At 38.8% G+C, this 26,945-nt stretch overlaps 1 protein-coding gene across 5 annotated transcripts; it reads right to left on the reverse strand.

Annotated features, from left to right (window-relative positions):
* LOC105224008 (serine-rich adhesin for platelets) lies at positions 1-26,908 on the reverse strand. Of its 5 annotated transcripts, none has more exons than XM_049457179.1 (7): positions 26,329-26,908; positions 25,000-25,169; positions 13,429-18,020; positions 13,119-13,311; positions 3,690-11,968; positions 1,506-1,643; positions 1-1,312 (listed from the first exon to the last, which is right to left on the reverse strand). In XM_049457179.1, exons 3-7 carry the CDS (start codon positions 16,973-16,975, stop codon positions 966-968), a joined length of 12,504 nt encoding a protein of 4,167 aa, XP_049313136.1. In that variant the 5' UTR covers positions 16,976-18,020; positions 25,000-25,169; positions 26,329-26,908; the 3' UTR covers positions 1-965. The 5 variants fall into 5 exon arrangements, with proteins under 5 accessions (XP_049313136.1, XP_049313132.1, XP_049313133.1 ...); XM_049457175.1 differs by having other exon boundaries at positions 26,435-26,907; XM_049457176.1 differs by having other exon boundaries at positions 26,549-26,630.
* Between the last annotated feature and the right edge of the window lie 37 nt (positions 26,909-26,945).

The following is a 26,945-nucleotide window of genomic DNA, read 5'->3' on the forward strand; positions in this document are numbered from 1 at the left end:
CATTTCAAAATTCGTTAATATTGAAAAATTTAATAAAAGTTACAGTTACTTTAGCAGCTAACAACTTGCTTCTAAACAACTTTTTCACATCACTGCTGGCTGACTCCACTTGTCCTGGCTTTATTTGCTACAAACACTTCAAAGGCTGATTTTATTTGTTGTTGGTTGCAAAAATAATGCTTTTAGCTTTCTTGTAATTAACTAATATTTTAATTTATATTAATTATTCACACGTACGCGGTAATTAATTACATTAATTAGGTATTATTTACATTTGCATTGAACTTCATTATTAATATTAGTTGCCGTTAAACTAAAAACTTACGCTAATTCAAGGTTTCAATGTGTATGTGAGTGTGTGGGTGTGTATACGTAGCTAGAGTGGTGTAGTGGGGCGTATTAGGAAATTGATTGATTTAACATTAATGTGTTTTTGTTGCGCACTGTTATACAACAACATAGCTCATACATATATTTACTATATATAAAACGCTCCATCAACAGAATTTGTTATTATTGCTTTTCGATTCGTTAAGTTTACTTGTTTTACGCACTTTTTTTTGGTACTCTTTCTATTTTGTCTGTGCAATAAGCCAGTATATATACATACATACATATATATGTACATGTGTGTATGCATTATTGAAGAATGCAACAGCAAACGAATTTTACAAAAACAATTCATAGTAGTCATAAAAAAGTTGTAGGTTAGGAATAACAGAACCGTGTATTGCATTGAAACGAAATCAATTGTATATTGCATTTGTTTGCTCTTGTGCCACCGGTACGTGTACTTTAGTAGAAGAACTTTAGTTTTCGCTCTTGCTTGACTTATTAGCAACCTTACCAACACGTCTACGCTGTACTGTGCCTCACCGCAACATACTAGCTGCCGCCGCGGCAAACTTTTCCACCACATTAACATCGTACATGTCGTCATTTATGCCTGTTATGCCTTTGTTCCCTCACGTCGCCGACTCACTGCCACAACGCGCCGCTACCAACACATCATCTCTGGTCGGTGTGTCACCGCGCGTTGCGTTGGTATTCACACTTTTTGTCGCTGTTGTTGTTGTTGTTTCTGGCTCATGCAGCCACTTATGGTTTGAGCTAGTGGTGCTGGTGGCACGTTTACAGATGCTTGCGCTGCTGCTGCTGCTGACAACACCACTGCGTTCGGGACTTGCCTCACGTGAAGAGGCGCGCGATGTGGACGAGGAGGAGGAGGAGGAAGAGGAGATTTCCTCTAGACAATTGTCCAAATTGTCCGTGGACGAGATGCTGTTCGTACGATTCACATAGAGATCACAGTCTGTAACGGTTGTTGAAATCAGTTGAGTAATTTGTACGCCAGAATTGTGTAAATTGAGCGGAAAGCACTATTTGATTTATTTTATTTTGGTGCACTTATGCTAGTTATATAATATCGGTTATATCAATTGTATGTGTAGTATATTATTTTGCAGTGTATTAATAAATAGAATATTGTGGAAATGTTCACTCACCTTTTTTGAGGTTCGCAAACTCACTTGCGGCGCTGCTCAGCGTTGCCACACTCTTTTTCATATTGCGCAATAGTTTTAAACGTTCGCAAAGCTTCTCTTGCTGTTTCTCAAGTAATGTGGGTGCTGCGCTAAATTGACCTAGTTAAAAATAATATTTTTTTTATTAAATTGTATGCTATAATTTTCTTTTTTTAGGACAAACAATGCAAATATGAATTACAAAAAATTATTAAATTATTTTTATATTTAAATTTTTTTATTTCGAAACTTTAAAAAAATAAAATTTACCATAATTTATAATAATTTTTTTTTCTATTATTTTTAATTTTCTAATATTTCATTTTTATTTTTCCATTGTTTTTCATTTCTTAATTTTTGATTGAAATTTCCTATTTTTATTATTTTTGTTAGTAACATCTTTTATTTTATTTTATTTAAATTTTATTTATTTCGAAACTTTTAATTTAAAAAAAAAAAAAAAAAATTTTTTTTAATTGTGTTTTTAAAAGTGTTTTATTTTCCATTATTTTTTTATTTTCTAATATTTTATTTAATTTTTCCTTTATTTATTATTTTTTAATATTTTTTTTTATTCTATATTAATATTTTTATTATTTTTTATTCCATATTATTTTTTTATTTTATATAGCTTTTTATAGTTTTCTATAATTTTTTTATTCTTTAGTTTTTAATTAAGATGTCATATATTTGTTAATAACATCTTTTATTTATTTTATTTAAAAAATTTTTAACAAAAAACATAAAAAATAAAATAAAAATCCTTTAATATAATAATTATTTATTATAGTTTTTTCTATTAGTATAAAAATGTTCCTTTTTTATTTTCTAATATTTTATTTCTCCATTCTTTTTTATTCTCTATGCTTTTTTATCGCCATTTACATATTTTCATCCTCGATTTTTTATTATTTTTTATTTTCTACTATTTATTTATTTCTTTTTTTTGTTTATTATTTTTTTTTTTATTATTTTTTATTATTTTTTATTTTTTTATATTTTTTATTATTTCTTATTATTTTTTATTATTTTTTATTATTTCTTATTATTTTTTATTATTTTTTATTATTTTTTATTTTTTTTTTGTTTTTTTTTTTATTTTTTTTATTTTATTTTTATTACTTTCATTTCCTATTACTTTTTTTTATTTATAATCATTTTTATTTTTATTATTATTTTTTTAACTTTATTAATTATTTTATATCAAATTTCTTTTGTTTTATAACTTTTTTCTCTGTTTTTAGTCCTTATTTTTGCGCCTTTTATACTTATCAATATTCTAATTACTCCCTTAATAAATTTTATTATTTTTAAACTTTTATTACACTTTTTCAATTAAGTTTTATATTTTTTTTACTTATTTTTTTAATTATTTAATTTATTGTTCGTTTAATTTTTAACAAGATTAATAACAAATGACAAAAAAATGTTTAATTAAATTTTTTATACAGTAGAGGCCCGCTAATCCGGACACGGCCTAATCCGGATTCCACTGTAATCCGGACAGGGTTAAAAAATTCAAATTTTCTATTATGTCCCTTGTAATCCGGACCGACATTCTCTATCCGTATTCTCTACTCCGGATCACATGTTTATTATTCACTACATTCGCTTCTTAGAACGCTACGGCAGCGAGCAATGGAGGCTAAACAAAAAAGCGTTCGCCAAACAAAATTAACCGTTTTTTTCAATTAAATTTAGAATTTATATTACACCGCTTAATACATACAAATTTCTAACGTTTATTTTCAATGGATTGTTTTAAGTTTTTTTTTTGGAATATGTGTATTTTTTGTTATAATAAACAAACAGAAATTTATAAATATTTTTTCTTAATACATAGTTCTGATATGTCTTTGGTAATCCGGATTCCCTTATATTCCGGATAAGAGCCGGTTTTAATTGATCCGGATTAGCGGGCCTCTACTGTATGTATATTTTATCACTTTATTATCTTTTCAAATTATTATTTAAATATGTTTAACCATTTCCTATAATTTTTGATTTACACACATTGTAATTTAATTTTCACTTAAAAATATTTTTCTATAAAATATTTATTTTATTTTACCACTTCATTATATTTTCAAATTATTATATTTTTATTTAATATCTCTTTATGGCTTTTCCATAATTTCTGCTATAATTTGCAATATTTTTACTCACCTTTTCTGCCATCGTCTTCGTGGTTCACATTCGTCAACGAGTTATCGCTCGCATTGCCACAACTGCTGCTGCTGCCGGTGCTACTGTTCAACAGTCCCGACACCTCATCATAAGACACGCTATGCCGCTGCTCTTTATCTGAACCGCTGTGCCGACGCTTGCGTTCCGGCGAATTGAGCGTATACTTGTTGAGTGTCAGTGTTGTTGGCGATGCTGACAACTGTCGCGCCATCTCCTCGGGCGAAGCATTCACAATGCTATTGTAAGCTTGCACGAAGCTGTTGTTCAGCGAAGTGGGCGTCATGTGTGCCGTTGGCGTCGTGGCCGTGCTACTAACCGCCGGTGGTTCGGGTGTTGATGGCGTTGTGCTGTCCGTTGATAATTGCATACGCTTACGATACTCATTGATGGAGAGCTTACGTTTTGGCGCTGGCGGCGGTTCGGGTGCATTTAGCTGCGGATTGAGACGCGGATCGTGACTAGCGGTTCTTGTGAGCGGTAATTTTAGTGGTGTTGGCAATTTGTTGGCAACTGGCGACTCTAGTGGTGTTGCCACAGCGGTTATACTTTCTGCGGCGGTCGCGCTATTGCTCGATGTGTTGTTGTTCGTTGTTTTGCCGGCCGCGCTGTTAGTGCCAGTGCCACCAATATAAGTGTGTGCTGGTGTTACATAGCCGCCCAATGTGGTGCTGTAGCTCTTCACTTTAGTGTCCAAATATTCAGATAGGCTGATGTTCGCTGAAGTACTTGCTGTTGCCGCGGTTATGGTTGTTTTGCCGACGCCACCGCTCGGAGTCACTGACGGACCGCCTGTTAACGCGGATGTTACAGCGCTCAATGTAGGCGGCACTATGGCGGAAGGATTATCACGCAATTTGCCATAAATACTATTGTAGGTCGATGCTGCAGAGTTGACGCCTGCGCTGTTGCCAGGTAGCAAGCCACCAGCGGCGCCGGGAGAGTGCATTGTGGGTGGCGCCACTGTAGCCGTGGATGGTGGCAACACCGTTACATTGCCGCCGTTGGACGACGACAACGTTGGCAGTGTTGACTGCATATGCACTGCTGCGCTCAAATGACTAAGCACTGGCTGCATGGGAAGTGTCTTTAAGAGGTTATGATTGTGTGTCGGTTGCGACGCTGCACCTGCAGTGGGCGGCATGGCTGGCGTTGGTACATAGGTGGCGATGGGTGTACTCATGGAGGCGTCCATATTTCCGCCAGGCACCGCGCCAATGCCACTGAAGTAAGCGGCCATGAGCGGTGGTGGTGGACCGCTGACGACGACATTATTGAAGTGCGGTATGGCGACATGTTCACGCACGTAGGTGGGTGGTGGCAGCGGCGATATGTGTGCGCTAGCTAATATGCCGTTATGTTCAGCGACCGCAGATTTGTGTGCGGCTAAAGCGTCTTTCTCCGCAGCGCCACAACTGCCACCGCTGTTATGTCGATGCCGACTGCCGCCACCCGAAGAGGATGAAGACTCGCGTCTCTTACGCGCCGCCAAACTACTGCTGCTGGTACTTGAGCAGGATGAGCTCAACATATCTTCGCGACTGTCTCGACTGCCGCTGTCTTTGCGATGCCGATTGCTGTTGCTGGTGACGGCATTCACCAATGGCAAATCTTTCGTAAGTTCCTGCTCGAAATTCAGCTGACGCTTCTTGCTGATGGGCGGCGGTGGCGTGGGTGTTGTTGAGTTGGCCGCAGCGGGTGTTTGTGATTGTGACACTGCAGTGCTGGCATTGGATGATGACGACGTGGTGCGATGACGATGGTGATGACGCTCTTTATCGAAGCGATTATTATCGCGTTCGCGGCGTTCATCAGCGCGATCTTTGCCATCGCCACCAGCAGACGCACTGTTGCTATTGGTCGAGTTGTTGTAGCTCGTTGCGCTGTTATGTGTTTGTTGTTTGGCGCTCGGCACCGGTGTGGAGCTGCCGCTACTTTTGCCGCTGACATGATCCTTTTTATGCGATGATGATGAAGACACCTTTTTCGAACTGGAGCTGGACAATTTGCTGCTGTGCGCCGATGAAGAACGACTGCTACTGCTGCTACGCTCCTTGCCGTTGCGCTCCTTCTTATGCAATTTTTTAGTCGAAGACGAGCCACTGCTGCTCGAATTGGTCAACGACTTGGAAGCGCTGCTGTGTTTGCTGCTGCTGCTCACACTTTTCGCGGTGTCGTTATGCGCATGCGTAGAATGATGGCTGTGATGCGATGAGTAATTCGTTGTGGCTGACGATTTGTTTTCCGTTAATTTGGCACTTTTAGCCACCAACTCGTTGGCGCTGCCGCCAATAGCTGTGGCTGTGGTGGCATTTGGTTTTGACTTTTTGTTGTTGCGTGACTGCAAGATCAGTATATTCTCCTTGTGGAAGGAATGCAGACAGGCTTGTATGTCATCATCGGTTAGCGGTACTTTGCGTTCATTGCTATTATTGTTGTTAGCGGCATTCTGTTTGCGTGGCGCGAGCGCCGTTGATACGCTACCGTTATTAGGCAATGGCGTTGCCACATTATTGACACTAACAGTACCAGCTTCCGAGTTCGTCGCATTGACGGCAGGCGCTGTCGATGTGACGCTGTTGGTGTTTGCAGCCACTGAACCAATTGTTGTTGTGGATTGTGTAGACATGGGCGCCGGCGCTGCTGCCGTTGTAACTGGTGGCGGTGGTGGTGGTTTGCGCTCAATAGCAGCTGCTGCGGCTGCCGCTAAAAATGTCATACAATTCGGTTGTGCGGCAGCGGTTGGAGGCGTGTTGGGCGTGCAATGCTCTACTTTAAGTGTCGCTGTGGGTTTGGTTAATGCGGCGGGTGGAGCAGTTGCAGCTGTTGTTGTTGGCACAATATCATTAGTGTCATTTTGCTTTGATATTTCGTGCATGCGCGCAGATAACGGTTTAAGCAACGAAGTTTGTTGCACCTCCGTCGTTGTAGCGGAGGTCTCTACTGTTGAGGTCTCCAACTTGAGACGCTTTTTGAGCGGTTCATCGGACGAAATCATGCTGCTGCCGTCGAGTGTGAGCAATTTTAATGGCGATGTTTTGGTGGGTGTGGTGGATATGCGCTGCTGTACGTTCATAGGCGCAACTGCAGTGCTGTATATAGGCTCCAAGGCTTGGGAAGTTTCCACTTTAGGTTTACTTGTTGTAAACGTATGTGTTCGCTCTTCCTTCTTTGGTTGCGCTACTTTTGCAACGTCTTCAAACAACTGCTTGTATGGTTTTTCATCCGCCACAAGAGCATTTTCTTCAGTCGGCGCAGATTTTATGGGCTTTTCATCCTCCGCTGCATTGACTTTAACTCCGTCTGCTGCTTCGGTTGTTATTGAGCGTTCAGCAACTTCATTTGCGGCCTCTTCCTTCTTCACTTGCATTAATACCATCTCCTCGAACTTATCACCCGCCAAGCTCTCTTCGCGCTCCACATCGATTTTAACATCATCGCCACCACTTGTGTCTTCCGGTTCAATTTTGACCAGATTATCTTCGGCGGCGAGCATTTGCTGATGTCCTGGGCTAGGCGAACGCAAGATATCCACATCATCGTCCTGATCAATAAGCATAGCGTCGGGCTTCAGCTCATCCGCTGCGGTCTCCAGCTGTTGCGGCGCTTCCAACAAGCGTTCTGCTTTTGTAGTTACTTCTTGCTTGAAACATGTATCTGCCACATGTGCTATTGTTGTTGTTGCACTTGTTTGCAGCTCATGTACGCCAACGCCACCTACGACATCGACATCATCACGCTCCTCCTCTGCATCATCCTCTTCTTCATCGACTTCCTCCTCATCGCTCGTCTCAGCCTCATGCTTTATACATGCTCTTGGCGCCGCGCCAACGTTCACATTCATCACGTCCACTTCAGCAGCGCTAGGTGCCGCTGCTGTTGGTTCTGTCTTGACTAGTCCAATTACTGGCGACTCGAAGACGTTGCTAACGCCAGCTGCCGGTGAAGCGACACTGCTGCCGCCTACATCCTCCTCCTCCTTCACGTCGCCACTGATGATAAGTCGACGCTTCTTCAGTGGCGTCGTAAAGCCATTGGGCACATTCAGCACCGCGTTCAAGTGCGCGGCCGCCGACGCGGTTGTAGGTGAGGCATTTTGCAAGCCCGCGGACATGGCTGCAGCGGTAGGTGTAGGCGTCATCGACTCGTCTGTGGTGGTCTCCTCGCTGATCGCTTGGCGCAACCAACGTTTCTTGACCGAGGAATTATTGCTGCAAGTGCTCACCTGCAGCGGCAGATGAAGTAGGCTGCGTGGCGTACCGCCAGCAGCAGCGATTGTGGTCGGATTATAAATGCCGCTATTGCCGCGTTCCGTCTGCTGTATGAACTCTTCGACTTTCTGCGCTGCCATGCTGAGATTTTCTGGCTCATCTACGCTCATGGGCGTGCCACAATGCGCATCGTTGGGCATATAGCTGGCATCCGGCTCGTTGTGCTGTTTCCTGTAGTCACACATAGTCGCCGCTTGTACCAAAGAGTCCAAGCCTAGCATTGCGCCAGTTGGCAAGGGTGTTGATTGTGGCACTAATGCGTCAGCGCCGTTATTATTCGTGGCTGGTGGTGGTGGTGGTGTTGGCGCTGTCGGCGGCGGTGAGTCACTACCGCTGGTGTCGGCATCTACTTGATTCAGCAGCCAATTGGACATGAGCACTTTCTTCGTTTTAGTTTTATTGGGGTATTTGAACTCACCACTTGGGCTAGCGCCGTCCATGTGCTCTTGCAGTGGTCCAACAGCCGCTTCGATTAGCAGGCAGGCGGAACTCACTGGCGTGGCGGGCGGGGAAGCGCCATTGCCACCGCTGGTTGCCGTGCGATGTTGCGGCGATTTCAATTGCTCCAGCGCGTAGTGCGCCCCGTACTGTTGCTGCTGTTGTGCGGTTGGTGAAGCCACTGCTTGCGGTGATTGTTGCGGCGTCGGCGACATTTTCAGATTGGGATTGGCGAAAGCGAGCAGCAGCCCCGCGGCCTGATCTTCGTTAGTGGTCGCGAGCGTATCGCTGTGCTCCGCTTGCGTATGCTGATAAATGGGCGCTGTGCTTGCCAATGGCGCTGCTGGCGATAACAACGATGTAGACTCTGCCTCCGAATGTACATTGGCATTGCCAGCGCTATTGCCTGTGTCGTCAACGGATTCGTTGCTGCTGTTCATGCGACTTTTGCGGCGCTTGCGCGCCTGTGCGCTATGACCGCTGTACGATTTGTGTGCTTTGCGTTTTTTCTTGCGCGCATTAGCCGCCGACACGCGTCCGCTGCTGCTGCTCAGCTCGCCCATGCTACGCTTTGTGGGCGTGGTTGGCGAATTACTGTTGCTATTGCGGCGTTTGGTGGCGCCGGAAGACGCACTGCCACCAGATTTGTTTTGATTTTTACGTTGCTGATTTCGCTCCATTTTCTCAATCGCGCGCAATATGGCTTCCATTTTACGATCTTCGCGTGAAAGCTTTGGCTTATCTTTTGAGTTTGGTGTCACGACTGTTGAGTCATCATTGACGCTACCGCTGCTCGTGTTGTGTTGCTGCTGTTGGTGATCGTCCTCGGAGAAACTGGTGGAACGCGAGCTCGACGACTTGGTGCCAGGCGTTTTGTGGCTACGCGCAGTATTCGGTGGTACGTACGCGGCGTGCGCTGTGTTGTTGCTGTGCTTCTGTGGCGACTTCGGGCCAGCGTTCGGCGAGGCGGCGCCAATAGCAACATGAGTCTGTGTCGGTGGTGGTAGTTCAACTGTGGTTAAAGTTTGTGTTGGTTGCTGTTGTTGTTGCTGCTGCTGATGCGCTGCCGCTTGCATGCTGCCATCAACGAAATCCTGCTGAGCTGGCGGCATGGGGGTGGCAACAAAGTATTGTGTCTGTTGCTGCTGCTGCAGTTCGGCCTCACTGGCCTCAACTCCGCGAGGCGTTATGGTTTCAGGCGTGATAACAACAACATTACTGTTATTGCTTATTGCGGCGCTTGGCGCTAACGCTGCGCAACTGCTGGTTAGCGTCACAGCAGTGTTGAGCGATTGCAGCGCTGCCGCCGCGGCCAAAGACGCATCACTTATGGTCGGACCAGCGAGTTCGCTGTGGTGCAGCAGTTGCTCTTGCGACTGTTGAATGAGTAAATTCGTCTGCGGCTGCGTTGAGCCGCCCGCTGGTGCCAATGCGGTAGGCGTCGTTGTTTCAGCGCTGGTCACCTCTTGCAACAGGGGTGCACTTACGTTGTTGATTGTAGCTGGTACTTGTTGTTGTGACGGTTGTGGTGGCAGCTGCACCAATTGCTGTGACGGCGACAAGAGCAATGGCGTTGGCAAAGCGCCTAAGATCTGTTGGTGTTGTTGCTGTTGCTGCGGACTGTGTTGCACAAAGAGCGTACTGCTGTTGCTGCGCTGAACGCCCGCTGCTGCTGGTACGGAATGCTGCTGCTGAGCTTGTTGTTGTGGTTGGGACTGCGCTTGTGGCGTCGGTGAATGCATGTGTAAGGTTGTAGGTGATGGTATCGAGACGGATGGCGACGATGACGAGGTACAAATACCCGAATCATGCATTACGCTCGAAACCGAGGAGGTGGCGCTCATATTGCCATTGCTATTGGGCACTGCCGCAGACGCGGCAAGCGCATGCGCCGACAAAATGTTAAGACCACCATTACTTTTGTACGAGCTATTGCTCAGGCTGGCGTTCATATTCAGCGGCGCTGTAGGCAAAGCAACGCTTGGACTATTCATGCCAGGTGCGACGGTTGTGCCGATGCTGCTGTCACCACTGGACGAAGTCGAACGATTGCGATTGATGTTTTGCGCGGCACCTTTCTTCTTATTGCTGCCAGCTGGCAAGCCACCCATGGTCAGTTGCATGGCCGCCGCGCTGCTGTTGAGCTGTACGCCACCATTTAGAGTGGTGGCGAGTGATGACTTGCGACTGCTGGATTTCGTTGCGCCGCTCGCGCCCAAGGACTGTTGCGTCGGCGGTGGTCCGAAGAGACAATCCTTGAGTAGGCCGCATGCGCATGCTGTGCTCGTCGGTTGCACAATGCAATTGCTGGCGGTCGCCTTTTTGTTATCAATCGCCAGCAAATCGTGTGGCTCATGCTTGATGGTGATCTCGGTGCTGGCGCGGATGCGCATTGTTGCCACAATGAAGAGATGTATTGTGCCCTTCTCGAAGAGATGCTGTATTTCGGCATTGGGGCGACATGAGCGACGCACGAAACGCGCTTCATTGCCGTAGGTACGTGTATCGACGCATATCTCCGGACCCTTGAGATAAGCTGGTTGTGGCGGCAGCGGCGGATATGAGCCATCTTGGTTCATCGTTTGCATGGGTGCCTCTGCGTCCGGTAACTGGTAGAAGAAAATGAAGGGACCTGGCGTTTTATGCGCTTTTAGCGTAGCCGCTAGAAAATTGCTGGGTGGCGGCGAATTCATATTCACCGATGCATTTTGTGTTTTATACTGCGGACTAAGCATGTATTTGCCACGCAATTCGAAGATGGGGCAACTCGGCGCAATATCCATGTTGCTAATAAGTATTTTACCGCCTGCATGTGGCACAGTGGTGGCACGATTCTCCAAACCATTATTGCAGCACTCCTTTAGCGCGCGATTCTCCGTATTTAGTATGCTTTGCAGCAGACTCGGTTGCTTAGTGATGGCATGCAGACGCGCACGCAACTCAGGCGAATAGTGATTGGTTACGGCTAATTCGTAATTCTCAATCCATTGGCGCAGATTGGCTGCATGCTTTTCAGCAGCTGTTGCAGTGGCGCTCAGGCCATCGCTACTCTTCGACTTGCGTTTCGTTGTCTTCTTGGTGGCGCCCGAGTCTTTGCGCGGCGGTTTGCCACCTAAAGCAGCCAGTTTCTCGGCTTTTTTGGACTTTTTACCAGCCGCTGCATCTTTGGCGGTTTTCTTCAACACCTTACCTTTCTTGGTCGTGCCGAGCGTCGTGCTATTTGGCAGTCCATGCATGTTACCGTCAGCGCCGCTACCCAACATAAACGCATTTGAGTTGCTGCCGCCTAAGTGCCTTTGTTGCCCATCTTGCAACTGATAATTGCCACTCAAGTTGCCTGCTCCGCTAGCGCCACTTAAGTAAGCGCCAGTGGAACCGGTCGCATGTGCTGACTGTGCCGAAAGTAAAAGCTGAGTTTGCTCTTTGCGTTTCATTAGTTGCAGTGCACGTGCGCGCGCCTTATCCACCGGTCGCGGCTGGCATACTTCACACTGGTATTCATCGGGTATATTCTGACGATCGATGCCCATACAGTCGACATGCTGCCACACGCTGAAAGTATAAAAAGTGTATTTTAGTATTATTTCTCAAGCAAACTAATATCAGAAAATGATTTTGTAAATCAAAATTGTGTCAGTGTGTGTGATTTGGAAATTTATACAAAAAAATGGTTATATAAAAAATTAAATTTAAATATAAAAATAAATTGAATAAACAAAATTTAATAAATATAAAAAATAAAAATATTAAAAAATAAATAATTTTAAGAATATGTTATAAAACACAAAATTTTTTAGATTTTATCAAATAAAAATTTAAAATTAAAATAAAAAAATAAAAAAAAAAATTAAAAAAAAAAATTAAAAAAAAAATTAAAAATAAATAAAAATTTAAAATTAAAAAAAATAAAATTTTAAAATTAAAAAAAAAATAAATTTTAAAATTAAAAAAAAAATAAAAAAAAAAATTAATTAAAAATATAAAAAAATAAATTAAAATATATAAAAAAAAAATAAATTAAAAATATAAAAAAAATAAATTAAAAATATAAAAAAAAAATAAATTAAAAATATAAAAAAAATAAATTAAAAATATAAAAAAAAAATTTTTAAGCAAACAATGTTATTCTAAGGCACAAATAATTTTAATTATTAAAAACCTTGGAATGTATCAAAAATAATGAAACATAAATAATGTTGAAAATAAAAAAAAAATAAAAAATATAATAAATTAAATTATTAAAATTTAAAAATATTAAAAAAATAAATAACAAATTTCAAAAAAAAAAATTAAAATTAAACAAATAAAAATACAAAAAGAAAGCAATTATAAGAAAATAAATAAAATAACTTAGAAAATATTCGTTTAGAAAAAATAAAAAAAATCTAATTAAATTAAAAAAAATATATACATACATACATACATATATGAAAATAAATAAAAAATGAAGAAAATTAATTAAAAAATGAAACAAAAAATTTCAAAAGATAAGATTAAATTTCAACAAAAATAAATATAAGAAAATAAATAAAAAAAAATTTAGAAAAAAATTAAAAATATTATGAATATATTCTTTGAGAAAAAATTAATACTAATTAAGAAAATTTATGTGTAAAAAATTCTATATTTTTATATTATAATTCTATATTCTTAAGGAAATAATATTAAAATTTATAAAATAATATAAAAAAACGGTACTTACGAGCACTTATCACAGCATATCATATAGCCATCGTCGTGTGTCAAATCACAGATACAACGCGTCACCGAATCATCTTCAGCTTCGGCTTCGGGTGCAGTTTCGGTTTCTTCGCCAGGATCTATATCGCCGGTAGCAACGCGCGAACCATTACTGATGGCCGAATGAGCATCGTCATCCTGTTGCATGCGGGGTACTGCGGGAGAAGAAGAGAAAATTTTAATTAATTTTCATGGAAAATGTAAAATAATTTGAAGCTTTTAGAGAGAATAATGAATAATAATAGCTTTATTAATGCGTTCGTGCTACTCACTTTGTTGTCCGTGCAAAGTATATGTCGATTGACCGCTCGATGGCGGCGTGGGCAGCATATTGCCCAGGCCCGTCTGTCCCGCCGCCGCCACAGTTGCACCAATGCCGCCCAGTGACCACTGCTGACTGCCGCCGGCGGCCAGTGCCGATTGCAGCTGCGACTGCGATGCAGCACCAGCTAACATTGTACTATTCGATGTGACGCCTGCTTTGCCCATGTGTACGGCGCTGCTAGCCGCTTGCGCGCCACCAACGCCCTTTGCGGACTCTGCAGCCGAGAGATGCGTGGGCATGGCATTAGCGTAGGTGTGATCCTGCTGCACGGCATGCAAGATGCGCAAACGCAAATCTTGCGTATTCACTGGCGTTGGACGCACCTCTTCACCGATGATATCTTCGTCATCAGTGTTGGCATTGGTGTTGACAGCGGAGGCTGCACTATTTGTGGCGATTGTGTAGCTGCTATTCGCCAGTGTTGCATTGGTGGCTGCTAGCGATGTCTTCAGCGTTTGCAGGTGTATTATTTGCGCTGACGAATGTTGCTGTTGCTGTTGTGTATCAAGCGGTATATTCGATATGCTTGTCGATAACGCATGTGCACCATGTGTGCTAGCATGATGATGACCACGTGCGCCCGCGCCACTACTATTGCTATTGGATTTGTAGTAATCCGCGGCGGATTTGCGTGTGATTGTTGTGTTGGCCTCATATGACTTGTTCCGCTCCAAAGAGTGTGTACGACTGCTGGGTGCGCTATGCGTTTGACGTCCGATATTGGCGGCGCCGGATGTAGACATTGTTGGGTAAACGACGCCGCCATTGGCGGCCGAGGCTGACATGTAAGTGCTGGTTGCTGAGGCAGAAGTCTGATGCTGCACTGGATTTGTGTATTGTGTGCTAATGTTTGGTGATGCTGACAATTGCTGTTGTTGCACCGAGCTGCCGTGTTGGTTCGACTGTTGGGCAGACAATTGGTTACCGCTATATAGTGGATATTCTTTGGGGGAGAGCAACACTGACGTCGGTGAAGTATGTTGGATCACAATTTGTTGTTGCTGCTGTTGCGGCGGTGGTGGCATCGCGGCGACCTTTGTTTGGTGTTGCTGCTGCTGATAGCGTTGTTGATTGCTGAATGATTTTTGGGCCATGCTTTGCAGTATGCGTGCGGACACCTCGTCTGTCATGGGCGTGCCATTGACGACCATTATATCATCGTTCATCAACGATTGCGCGCTGGCATTGCTGTTGTTATTGCCAGCTGGTGTTTGCTGTTGCTGCTGGTAAATAGTATTATTGCTGTTGTTGTCCTTAACAATGTTTGTTGTTGTCGGTGCTTCGACAAATTGCAATTGTTGCTGCTGCGCATGCTGACGCAATGTCACTTTAGTCTGTTGCTGTTGCTGCTGTATGGGCAATGTTTGCGTCTGATGTTGCTGTATTACCGTGGCATGTGTGGAATTTACAAATTTTATTGTATTATTTGAGTTGTTGGCAACACTTCCACTGCCGCTATTTCCAGCGCCCGTTGCGAGTGTGACCACATTATTGTTGCCGGTCGAGAATTGATGCTGCTGCGTTTGTTGTTGTTGTGGCAAGGTTTTGTGATGCAGATGTGTGCCTTGTGGCAAAGTTGTGACGTGTTGCAGCTGCGTTTGGTGCGTAGCGTATTTGCCGCCAGCCATTTTAGTCACTTTTGTTGTGGTCGGTTGCAGTTTGTGGCCACCGCCGCTGTTGCTTATGGTGTAGGTGCCCAATGATTGCTGCTGCAACATATTGACGCCGCTACTGGCATTGCTGTTATTGTTAATGACATTATTGTATTGTTTAAGCAACTTGGACGTTTTCACTTTAGCGCCACTCTGGTATTGCGGCTGATGCAATTGGTACTGTTGTTGCTGCTGCTGTGTTATATAAGTAGTCTTGACACCCGGTGTCTGCTGCATTTGCAGGTTGTTCAAAACTTTGCTATTGCCATGCGTCACCTTCAAGCTATTCGTCTTCTTCAACATGTTACCACCGCTGCCGGCAACGCTGACACTTTTCGTTGTTGCACTGCTGCTCAAATACTTTTGCGCACCCACAACTGGTTGCACCAACATCTGTGTATGTTGTTGTTGCTGCTGCTGTGATTGTTGTTGTTGGCCTGTGTTTGTTGTCATCGACGTACTAGCCGCCGTTGGCTGTTGCACAACACGTGTCACCATCTGTACGTGGCGCGGCACAGACAGCTTTTGATACAATTGCTGTGTCTGCTGCGCTCCCTGGGAAGCGTTTTGCCCTGTCGACTGCTGCGGCTGTTGTATATATGTTGTAGAGTTCAACTGTTGCTGCTGCTGCTTTACACCTGTCTTATATGTGCCTGTAACGGTATATTTTGGCGTCTTACCACCGCCAGTGGTAATTGGTGTGGCCGCAGCTGCTGCTGTGGTTAAATATGACAAGTTTTTGGTGCTCATATAATTTATAGTTTGTGCCTGTTGTGCTTGACCCCCGCTACTAACACTAATGGTGTGCTGCTGCTGTTGCGTGGGTAAGCCACCAGTTGCGCCAACGCTCAGCGCCGATGTTGCCGTTGTGCCCGGCGTGTTGGGTGACGGCTTGGCCAAAACGGTTAAATTGCTAAGCAACACTTTTGATTGACCACCGCCACCGACAGCTGTAGCGCTACCACCATCGATTATCATGTTGCCGGTGGTGCCATCTGTAGTAACGATTTTGAAAATTTGAGGATTTAGCACCTCACCGGTTGTGGTGGATATCATCATATTGGTGGCACCCGAAGCAGCCGCTTGCTCAATAAATTCTTCGCTTACTTGTATCACCTGCTGCTGCTGCTGTGGCTGCGTTTGTTGCTGCGACTTTTGCTGTTGTGTATGCATTTGTTGTGACAGCTGATGTTGCTTTTGCACATGTTGCTGTTGCTGCTTAGGCTGGCTAGACTGCAGCTGTGTGGCCAGCTGTTGTGACTGTTGTTGATGAATTTGTTGTTGCTGCTGCTGCTGGATTGTGGTATGCTGTATAAGTTGGTGTTGTTGTTGATTCATCTGTATTGTTTGAGGTTGTTGCTGCTGTTGCTGTTGCTGCTGCTTTACATTAATATGTTTGATTTTCGTATTCGTTGCTCCTCCCGTTGTTGCTGTTGTCGTTATAGTATTGTTATTACACTTATTAATAATATTATTGCTGCTGCTGCTACTGCGCTGCACTGCACGTCGCATTAGTGGCAACTGTGTTTGGCTTCTACTACTACTGTTGCTGTTGCTGCCAGCAACATTATGTTGTAGCTGTTTCTGTTGCTGTTGTTGTTGTTGCGGCTGTCGCACATCATTCGCACCATAATACTCGTAATATTTTCCAATGGTTGTGGTTGCTGACTTTGCTGTTGTAGTAGTCTGTTTAGTTTGATAAAATTGTGGCTGCGACTGTTGCGTGGCTAAATTTGTTGTCGCCGCTACCACGCCGCTTGTTGCTCCGCTGCCTGATTGTGTTGTCACTGCTGTTGTTGGCTTCTCTACGACAATTATACCAGACGATTGCAATGGCATCATTCGCTAAGCAATGTTACAACTATTGTTTTGGTTTTATGAATGCGTCTGGCATCAGAACTTGCGAAAAATATTTAAAACTTTCAAAAAAAAAAAATTCAAACAAGTAGTAATGTTTAATTTTAGCGCGCAATTCAAGGCAAATAATATTTATTGTAAACGATTTTTATTTGTGTTCAATACACCTTAATTCTTCTTCAAAATAATTGTTTCTGCTAATAGAGCTTGTATTCGAATTTAGACTTCTGCGCATTCGAAATTCGCTCACTTAACTATTATCATTATTTAAACCAGGCGCTAATCCTATCGATGCTGTTGGAGGCGGCCCCCCACCCACATGGGGGCTTAATACGCAACAAAGTGTTAGGTGTTTGCTATTGATGTAATCCTTATAGTGACTGGTGGTTGTTGTTCCAATTAGTTGAAAAGCTTTATAGAAGGTGTTTGAAATTGCTTTTGTTGCTGCTGCTAGATGTGCTGATACGATTGTTGTGGTTAGACAAACGTTTTTGGCTTCGTAGTTGCGGGAATATCTAATTTTTCTGAACATTACATTGTAAGCCATTACATCAGGGGACATCACTAAACTGCTGATTGCTCTCAATTAAAAACACAGTGCACTTTTACACCTAGCGTTCGGCTCTAACACTGCAAATTATTTAATAATCAATTTAGGTATGTAGTTACCAGGTAAATGCGACAACTGTTGCTGGATTTTAGTAAATTTCGATTTGTCGCGAGTGGGTTTAATTTTCCGTGAAATTTTGTATTTAGAAAGAAAACGTCACACAACCAATTCCTTTCGAACGTAACCTGCGTTATTTATGTTGTGATTGCGTTCGCGTTTAGAATTCCGATTCCGTTTACGCTTCCTTGGTTTGCGGTTGAAGCGTCGTTTTATTTTTGGCGATTCCACTGTCGTTATTTTCAGTACCAAACTATGCAGTTCACTTAATTTGCCTTCTAGACTAGTAAAATTGCTTCACTTATATCGTTTTAGGAATAGTTTCGGTTTTACTCGTTGTATGTTTATTACGTTGCAGATTAACTGTAAGTAAAGAAAAGGTGAAGAAAAAATTAATATATGTATATTTAATAACTTATTTATGATAGAAAAAATTTTTAATAGCACGAGATATTTTTATTTTTTCTTACAGAGATACCCCACCACACACGTCAACGAAAATATGTTATACATAATAAACGAAACCATAAAGAGTTGAAAGAGCAACATTATTGGCATGTTGAAATATTGAACATATAAACTAAAACTAAACTGTTTACATATTTAATTAAAGACCGTTTTAATGTTTTCTGTGTTTTTTTTTTTTTTTTGAAGTTAAAAAATCTATACAAAAAATATATGTATGTAAACGAAAGAGCTTGGCTAAATAGGTAGAAATGTCAGTAGGAAAAAGAACGTAAGAAGTACAAAGTCAAATATGTACGTATGTATGTACATATACTTGCAGTTAGGTATACATGAAGTAGATTGTGATATAGAAGAAACGAAATGGTAGCTAAAAGCAACAATATAAACTTGGCCAAAACGAAGAAGACAATCATAATAAATAACGCAGAATGCCAAGTGTCAAGAAAGCGTGAAAAACATCAGTGAAATGCCACGAATATTGGGCGAAAACAGTGCAAGTAAAGAAGTAACAAGCAAAACAAAATACACACAATTTTATTGATTCCATTAAGATATGGCTACGAAAGCGATGTGGCGCTGGAAAACGTATAGTTGAGAATGAGGCAGATATTGTGCACTGCAATTTGTATAAAGATAAAAGAAAATATATAACCAAAGGAATAGCAAACATAGTAAATTCAATATATACAATAAGCAAATGTATGAAAACAGGTATAAATATGCAGTGGAAGACAATAAAAAGTAGAATGCACAATTACAAGTATGCAGAAAAAAATACATATATAAAAAGTTGAAATTATCGAGCACATATTGAGATTTAGTTGCAACTTCTATGCACAGAAATTCATCACAATTGCGCCTGTTACATAACACCTTTAGTAAGATAGACAATTAACCGAGTTGCAACATTCACTGACAATCAAAGCAATATAAGAGGTTTTCGGAAGGGGAAGAATATACGCGGATAAGTACACATGTTGAGGTTTAAGAAGCTAATATATTTTGATGGAAAAATAAAAATGGATGAGCTAAATTAAATACTCTTTCCTTAAAGGCAATAAAAAAACTAATATATATGTATGTATATCGATTTAAATTGTCCACAAACTTGATAATTAATGTTAATATTCAATATGAATTCAATATACTATACATATAAATGGTATGTAATTTCGGTAATAACTACATAATAATACACACATATACATACAAATGTACATAAAAAGTAGTGAAAATAAAATCCCACAAAAAACAGATATAACAAAATATCTATAAAGCCATATAAAATAAATACACATATGTATTCAGGCCTTTTTTCTTACTTTATTTGATTTACGATTTTTTTTTTTTTTTGCGAATAAACGTAGAACACACTTTTTCACCTCATATGCGCTCGATAAGACAAGCCTTCGTATCTGTCGCTAAAAGCAACCCAAGAAAATATTCTTATGGGTGGGTGGTTGGCGCATGCTCCAGCAATATCAACAAAAATTTCAAGACAACTATGACAGTTGAAAACAAGTAATTTTTCATATAATTTTTTCTATGCATACGCTAATAAAACCATATGTGATTTGCCTATAGAAGGGGAACGTTATATACCAATACGTTTATTTGTAGATAATTATACACAAATTATAAATACAAATAACCTAAGAATTAATATTATTGAGGACAGTCCATTACTATGGGCTACGTGATACAGTAAAACTACGATAATAAGAAATCAATATGATTTAAATTATATTACGTATGTACGTATGTATATTCACAGACTTGCTATTTATCAATTTTCACTTTAAATATAATAAAAAGGCAGTAATTATAATTTACACATTTTCACAACGAACGTTCAAGCCCTTTTATCATCTGTTTAGGCCTATTCAAGCATACATACAAGTATGAACATTGACTAAAAGCGATGAAAAATAAGTAAATAATATGTAAAACGGAGTCTACAAAATTGTTTAGCAACCAAGATCAAACAAGAAGCTGTGCAAAATAATGATATATAAATAAAAAGATTTTTTTTGCAGGCAATCAACAACTAAACAACAAATAAGCAATATTAGCAGCTGGCAAGCCTTCACAACTAGCTAGCTAGGTTTGCCCAGCCACAGGCCCAGTCAGTTTGCTGCACTTGCCAACAAAGCTATTATGGCGTTTTGTTTACTTTGCGGATAACATGTACGGCGATTGCAACACAACAACGTCAGCGGCTGCCGTCTTCTCATTTCGATCCATCGATGCAATGTTGTTCGTTCACCTCTTTGGCCCACTCCCTCAACACCATTCACCGCCGCCGTAGTAAATAGTTGCCAATGACTAAAAGCTAGCAGAAATGCATACAAATATTTACTTGTGAATATGTGTGTATGTGCATCAAATGCAGACATTTTTCTTTGCGCTGTTATTTCCCATTCTTCTCTTTCTTGTGTCAAATGTTTGCTTTGCTGCCACACAGATTCTTTTTCGTTTATATGCAATTCTATTCGCATACTACAATTACACATTATATTATTCAATGATGGCCGGTAGCTCGTTAGTTTCACCGCCACTATATTGGTAGCGAAAATTTCACTTATCGCAGCTTGATAGCGCCCTCTCCTCATCTTGGTTTAATGAATTTGTTGCAAAAGTAATTTTTTTTTATACAGCAATAAAAATTTATTTTTAAACTTTCGTTGCATATAAAGAAAAAATGGATACACAAAAAGTGATGCGACAAATTTCAATGCCTAAAAATATCAAATTAGACACAGCTATAACACAACGAATGATTTGTCTCTAACGAATTGTGTATTTGAATGAGCTTATGAGAAATGCTTAATTTTAAGGTGCAAATAAATGCATACTTCGGCTTCTGTTTTACCATTGGTAACTTTAACACCAAGATGTATTCAATATCATGTAATATACATTAATTTCATCTAGCACCTACGCAAATATTGCAAATTCTTTAAATGAATAATTCATAAAGCATGAGAGATATGAATTTAGTATATATGTATGTATGTATGTGTAGTGGATTATAACAATTAAATTTATTTAAACTAAGTACGCACGCATACATAAGCATATTTATATGCATTTATTTGACCAAGGTCTTCATCTCACCTTGATCTGGTGTAACCTATATTAGGCCACATATTTCTCCGATGCTATTCTTAGTGAAGTTCATAAAATGCTTTGTTCAAAATATGATATAATTAATTTGTGTATAAGCGCAAAGTTTATTTATACACACAAATAGTTCTAAAATTTTTAGTGAACAAATATGTACATACGTAGGAGCACAAAATATGAACCATTTATGAAAAGCATACTTTTACTAATAAGTCATAGTTAGTTTATATCTGAGTGCCCAAGAATTTGTGTTGTCTTTTTAGTACTGAACACCGTTTGTTATCTCGAAAATATTTACGGTGTTAAAAGATATTAAAATTGACTAATTGTAATTTTTTTTTGTGAGAGCCAGACATGGCGCATATAGCTAGGTTTAAATGAACGTAAGTAATGCAAATGTTGTAAATAAGCGCCCACCCACCCACATACTACTTTATACACACATACATACATACATAAATGTATCACTTATAAATAACCTCGTTTCAGTATCATCAAATCATCATAATGTAAGACCTTGTATAATTTATTCTTATTTTAATTCACTTTTTGAAATTCACAATCAGTAAAATAGAAAACTTTGAAGCTTAGATTAGTACATGCACAGATTTCCATACATCCATGTATTTATTTATACCAACCTAAAGGTTCCGAATAATTTGAATGAAGCGAAGCAAATCCGAATGATTTATAACTGACGAGTGAAAAGGGTGCTCACAGCATAGCCATACAACTATATTTATGAAAACACAACAAAATGCAGAGCAATCGTAGTCAGCTTAGAAATAATATTGTATGTGAATTTCAACTAAAAATTACGTCTAAATTATTGTTTATTCAATTAGTTGTATGGGTATGCAGCATAAGTACACATTACATATGTATATACATATGTATGTACATATGCACATACCATTTAGATTTAGACAGGAAATGGGGCGACAGATATGATTCGCAGCACAACACATATACTTTGTTAACTACACACATATGTATGTATGTACACCAAACATTTTAATAATGTTTTCACAAGTAGAATAATAAATGTAGTATCCTCCTATAAAACGGTATGGCGTATGTAAAACGAACCTATAACCCCTACATATACAAATAGAATGAATTATTTGTTATGTTAATTACATTTTCTTGTATGTCTCTGATTTCTTTAGCCTCTTGACTGCCTTATAGCACCTTTTTGTATCATATGTATGTATGTAAGTATGTATTAATTCAAAAATAAGTTTGTTAAAAGAATCGTGCCGACGATGCGTAAAATCGATGCAATAGGTGTCTAATGAGAAATAATATAAAATTCAGTGAAAACAATTGTAAAAATTAATAATAAAAAAAAACTAAAACTAAAATGTAATTCACATTCTGCAAGTATAGAAAACGAAAATTACTTATACATTATGCCACGTTTACACTGTAGGTAATTTCGTTAAAGGGAATATTATATGAAAAATATTTTTAAATGTCTTCATACATTTATGTTTTGGCGAAAATGTCAAAAGTGTGAACGAATTGATATATCACAAAACTTGTATACAATATAAATGTATATTTTTACAATATTTAGAGCTATTTGCATATAACAATTTATTGCATATATTTTTCAACACATACGCATTGTATATACAATTTACGAGCATTAAAATAAAAAAAATTAATATCTCAAAACTTCGTTGGCGGGTTTATTGGTAAAATTTCGCAATATTTAGTTAATACATTTTTTACGAATATTCTACATATGGCATACAGAACTCGTTTTTCAACTTTTGCTTTCGTTACACCATCAAGAAAGAACCAAGCAGAGAAGAACAGCAGCAAAATAAAATATGTATAAAAGAAAAATAATTAATAACAGAATGGATGACAAGGACAACTAATACATTTATTTTGGTAAAAGGCGAGATAAATATAGCTGCGAGTTCTAACTGAAAACTGCAGCCAACTTCAAGCAGTACACGGCAGAAAGAGAATGTGGTATAAAATAAAATACGCTAAAACGACGAAGAAAAGCAAAACAAAGGCAAATTGGGCATACGAATGCATGCGAAGCAAACGTAGTCAAAACACAGCCACATTAGGACTAGTAGTATATTGTTTATTCGCTCATACACAATTGAGCGAACATATAGCTATCGCAAATTTCAATATGGCGCACTATAGCGAGTAAAATGAACGAGCGAAACGAGCGAGCGAGCTAAGAATGAAAACACTGAAATTCTACGTCGTAGGAAATAGACTTTGCCTAATAAAAAAAAATGACAATCTATCTAGTTTGAAAAGTTTGATGATGTAACAGATTTATTAAACTAAGTCTTTTCTTTACTAATATAATGATTATGGGTTAATAAAGCAATACAAATATAATTAAAATGTATCTACACGTTCTAGAAACAAGATGGGAGAGGAATAGTGGGAGGGTTTACGTATGACAATATCTAATCTGAACATAGAATATTGTAGTTTTCACGAAATTTTCCAGAAGTTTTGTTGTATTTAATTTTCTTTAAACTAAAAATTTGTAGCAATTAACTGCAAAGTAATAATGTATCTAAAAAAAAATTAAATCACATCGACATTAGCTCCAATTGTTCGCACTTTCTCATATTAGCAGTGGGTCACTCGCGCAAATGTGTACCCACTAACAACGTTTTCCCCAATATCAATTATCAATTTTAAAGCGCTGCCACAAATCAAATTAAATTTAGTAAACCACTAGTTTTGTATTTTAATTTGTATCATTGCTCATTTATACATACATAATGTGTACACATACAAATCTTATTAATGGCACGGAAATAGCACATTATTATACACAATAGTTTGCTATTATAGTTGAAAATTATACTCACATTTTTTAAATAAAACGCAATTTTTATACTAACGGCAAAACTTTTGCCAATTAGTACTCATTTGATTATATTAATTCACAATTTTCCAAAAATCTTGCCTTAATATGGCAGCTTGAGCTTGCTTATTTCTTTCGCAGTGCTCTGCTGAAATTTTCCAACTTTTGCTTTTGACAATTGCGTTCACAGCCAACTTAACCAGCTACAAAAGAGTATATACCGAAAACCTTACAACAAGGAATCTAGCTGGTATGTTTACACAAGTGTAATAAGAACAATGTTTTGTATTTACAAATACATACTTCGTTAAAAATGTTAAAACGAGATGAGCTTATTGAGCAGCACTAAATTCTAGGCTTTAGGCAACTTGTGTGATAGAAACAAAATCCGACGCCATTTTTTAAAATTCTTATGAGAAAGAGATGGCTATAAGCAACTAAGAAAGATAGGAGAAACGTATAACAACGAATACAAATTAAAAATGGCTACCCTTTAAAAAAAAAACACTCGGATATTTTAACGTTTTCAGACAAGAGCGCGCACTTTTTACAAAGCAAGAATATCGATAGCTATAAATACCTCAATTAAACTAAATTTACAATTTAAAATTGGTGAAACCAAACAACCATACACAATTTTTCTCATGAATATAAAACATGCAATGAAGTGCATTGCAAATCAAGATCGTTATATGCTGATGGACGAATGCAGTCAGCAGAATACATAATTTTGTGTCTGTACGTATGGCAGCAAAATTGTGGTATACCATGATCTTTGAAATTGGAACAAAATTGTAAATAATTTTTTTTCGTAAAAATGCTTATAAATGAAATTAAGGAAAAAAACAACATAGTTTTTGTTATTATAATACATTGTAGGAATCAACTTACCTTAATATGCATTTTCGATCTTGGTTTAAATATCAGTTCATTTACAAATATTTTCAATGAAATCAAGTCACATTCCATATAATATGAACTTTTACACAGTTCATTATTCAATTCACAATATGATTTTTAGTTCAGTTAATATTTGAGAAATTCCGCAATGCACTTATAAACTGGATTTATATTTATAAACAAATTTTTTCATTAAAAATATTTTTTGATATAAACAAACCATTTCTTAGAAATGAATATACCTATGATATACAAAAGCACTACTTTTAGCAGTAATATTAAAAAATTAAATTAAGAATTAAAACTTGATATTTAATTATTTCGCCATTGCAAATATATGTAAAAGAGAGAAATTTGTAGTTGGCGCAACGTCAATACAATAGTGGCGAGGTGTTCGCAATCAATTCATGTTAATATATTGTAATGTTCACCGAATAGCGAACACCACTATGGAACAAAAGCATTAACATATTTTGAGATTTTTCTCTTTCTGGCGTTTGTACTTTTTTCTTCATTAAAATAGCACCCTATACTGCTACACATAGGCAAACTTGCAATTTTAAATGTTCAAAGCATTCTACGTGAGCCCTGTATATCCCTCAGTCCAAATACTATATGCATATATATATTTTATATGTTGGCATAAATGTTCATGTATATATATATATATGAAAGACATCCAGTTGTCTCGTACACTCACAGAAAAATCATATATTTGCGGATGCACACCTACATATGTGTGTATGGATGTACATCCGTTGCGACGTGCGCCTATACCCAAATGAAAATACCAATTGGATTTCGGTTTCAAGCAAACGTTTGTGGTATGTTAGATTTCCTAGTTTTCTAATTTTGGTATTTCTGTTATATATACATACATATGTACAAAATATATCAAATATATTTAAGAGCTATAAAACTCAATGAAATTGACGATAATTGGCATAATTTTATTTCGCCATATTGAGTACTCTTTAATTAGAAATGAAAACCAACGTCAAGTTTTAAAAACGAATACATTACTATTCATCACATACATATTTATTTCTGTTAATGCCTGTATTTTCTCTGTGCCTAATTCTAAGTACCCTCCGTTTCCGCACTCTATTTTAATAAGCAAAAACACAACACAATTTACTCGTTGCAGATCGGCTATTCGTTCGCATATTTTTCGTTCAATTTCCCTATTAGTTACTTTACTCTCTTACTTCCCTTTCTATATGCAAAGAAAACTAAAAGAAATTCTATATTTGCTTTTTGTAGTATTTAAAAAATTTAAACTTCTAAAAAATAGTTTGTTTAATTAAAGCTAACACACACCGTCACTTATTAGGATTTTAAATACGTTTTTCACTAATTATTTAGTATTGGCGAATAAAGTGCGACTGGCTTTAATAGCGAGTTTCGCATAGAAAAATTTTTTAACCTCGAAATTACGTGTTTAAACCACGTATTTCTACATTATTTTTGTCATTTCGTAAAGCTCGCACTAAACACTTATTTTTTATCAACTTTTTATAATATTTTTTTAAGATTTTACCACAATTTTCCCACTTGGAAAATGTGTACAAGTTTTTCACGTCTACTCACGGCTGAACTTCACACAGAGAATTCAATAAATGGCGGCCACAGCGTTGAAACGCACCGTTCGCTACTTCCAAATTCATACCTGACAACTACGCACTATTCGTTCACGCTATATTAATAGTTGTCATACTTTTTCGTTCACTCTAACATGCAATGTACGCAACTCGTTGCAAGATGGCAACGCAGTTGTCTCATGAATAGTATTTTTCAAAATATTGTACTTATTGCTTTCTCTTGCTTTCGGCGTTGCTCTAGGTGTACATCGTAGCATATTATGCTATTTCACATTTAAATGGTTGAAATTGCTAAGGCTTTAGCGGTAGATAGATAGAATATACTATATATATAAA

Source organism: Bactrocera dorsalis, chromosome 5 (assembly GCF_023373825.1).
Source record: "Bactrocera dorsalis isolate Fly_Bdor chromosome 5, ASM2337382v1, whole genome shotgun sequence".
Lineage (NCBI taxonomy): Eukaryota > Metazoa > Arthropoda > Insecta > Diptera > Tephritidae > Bactrocera > Bactrocera dorsalis.

Bases quoted from the DNA above. Each gene is read 5' to 3' on its own strand.
- LOC105224008 (XM_049457179.1), bottom strand. From the start codon at position 16,975: ATGATGCCATTGCAATCGTCTGGTATAATTGTCGTAGAGAAGCCAACA. The intron at 1,644-3,689 runs GTGAGTAAAAAT...ATTTTTAACTAG, and splicing joins CGAAGACGATGGCAGAAAAG to GTCAATTTAGCGCAGCACCC. The intron at 1,313-1,505 runs GTGAGTGAACAT...CAACCGTTACAG, and splicing joins GTTTGCGAACCTCAAAAAAG to ACTGTGATCTCTATGTGAAT.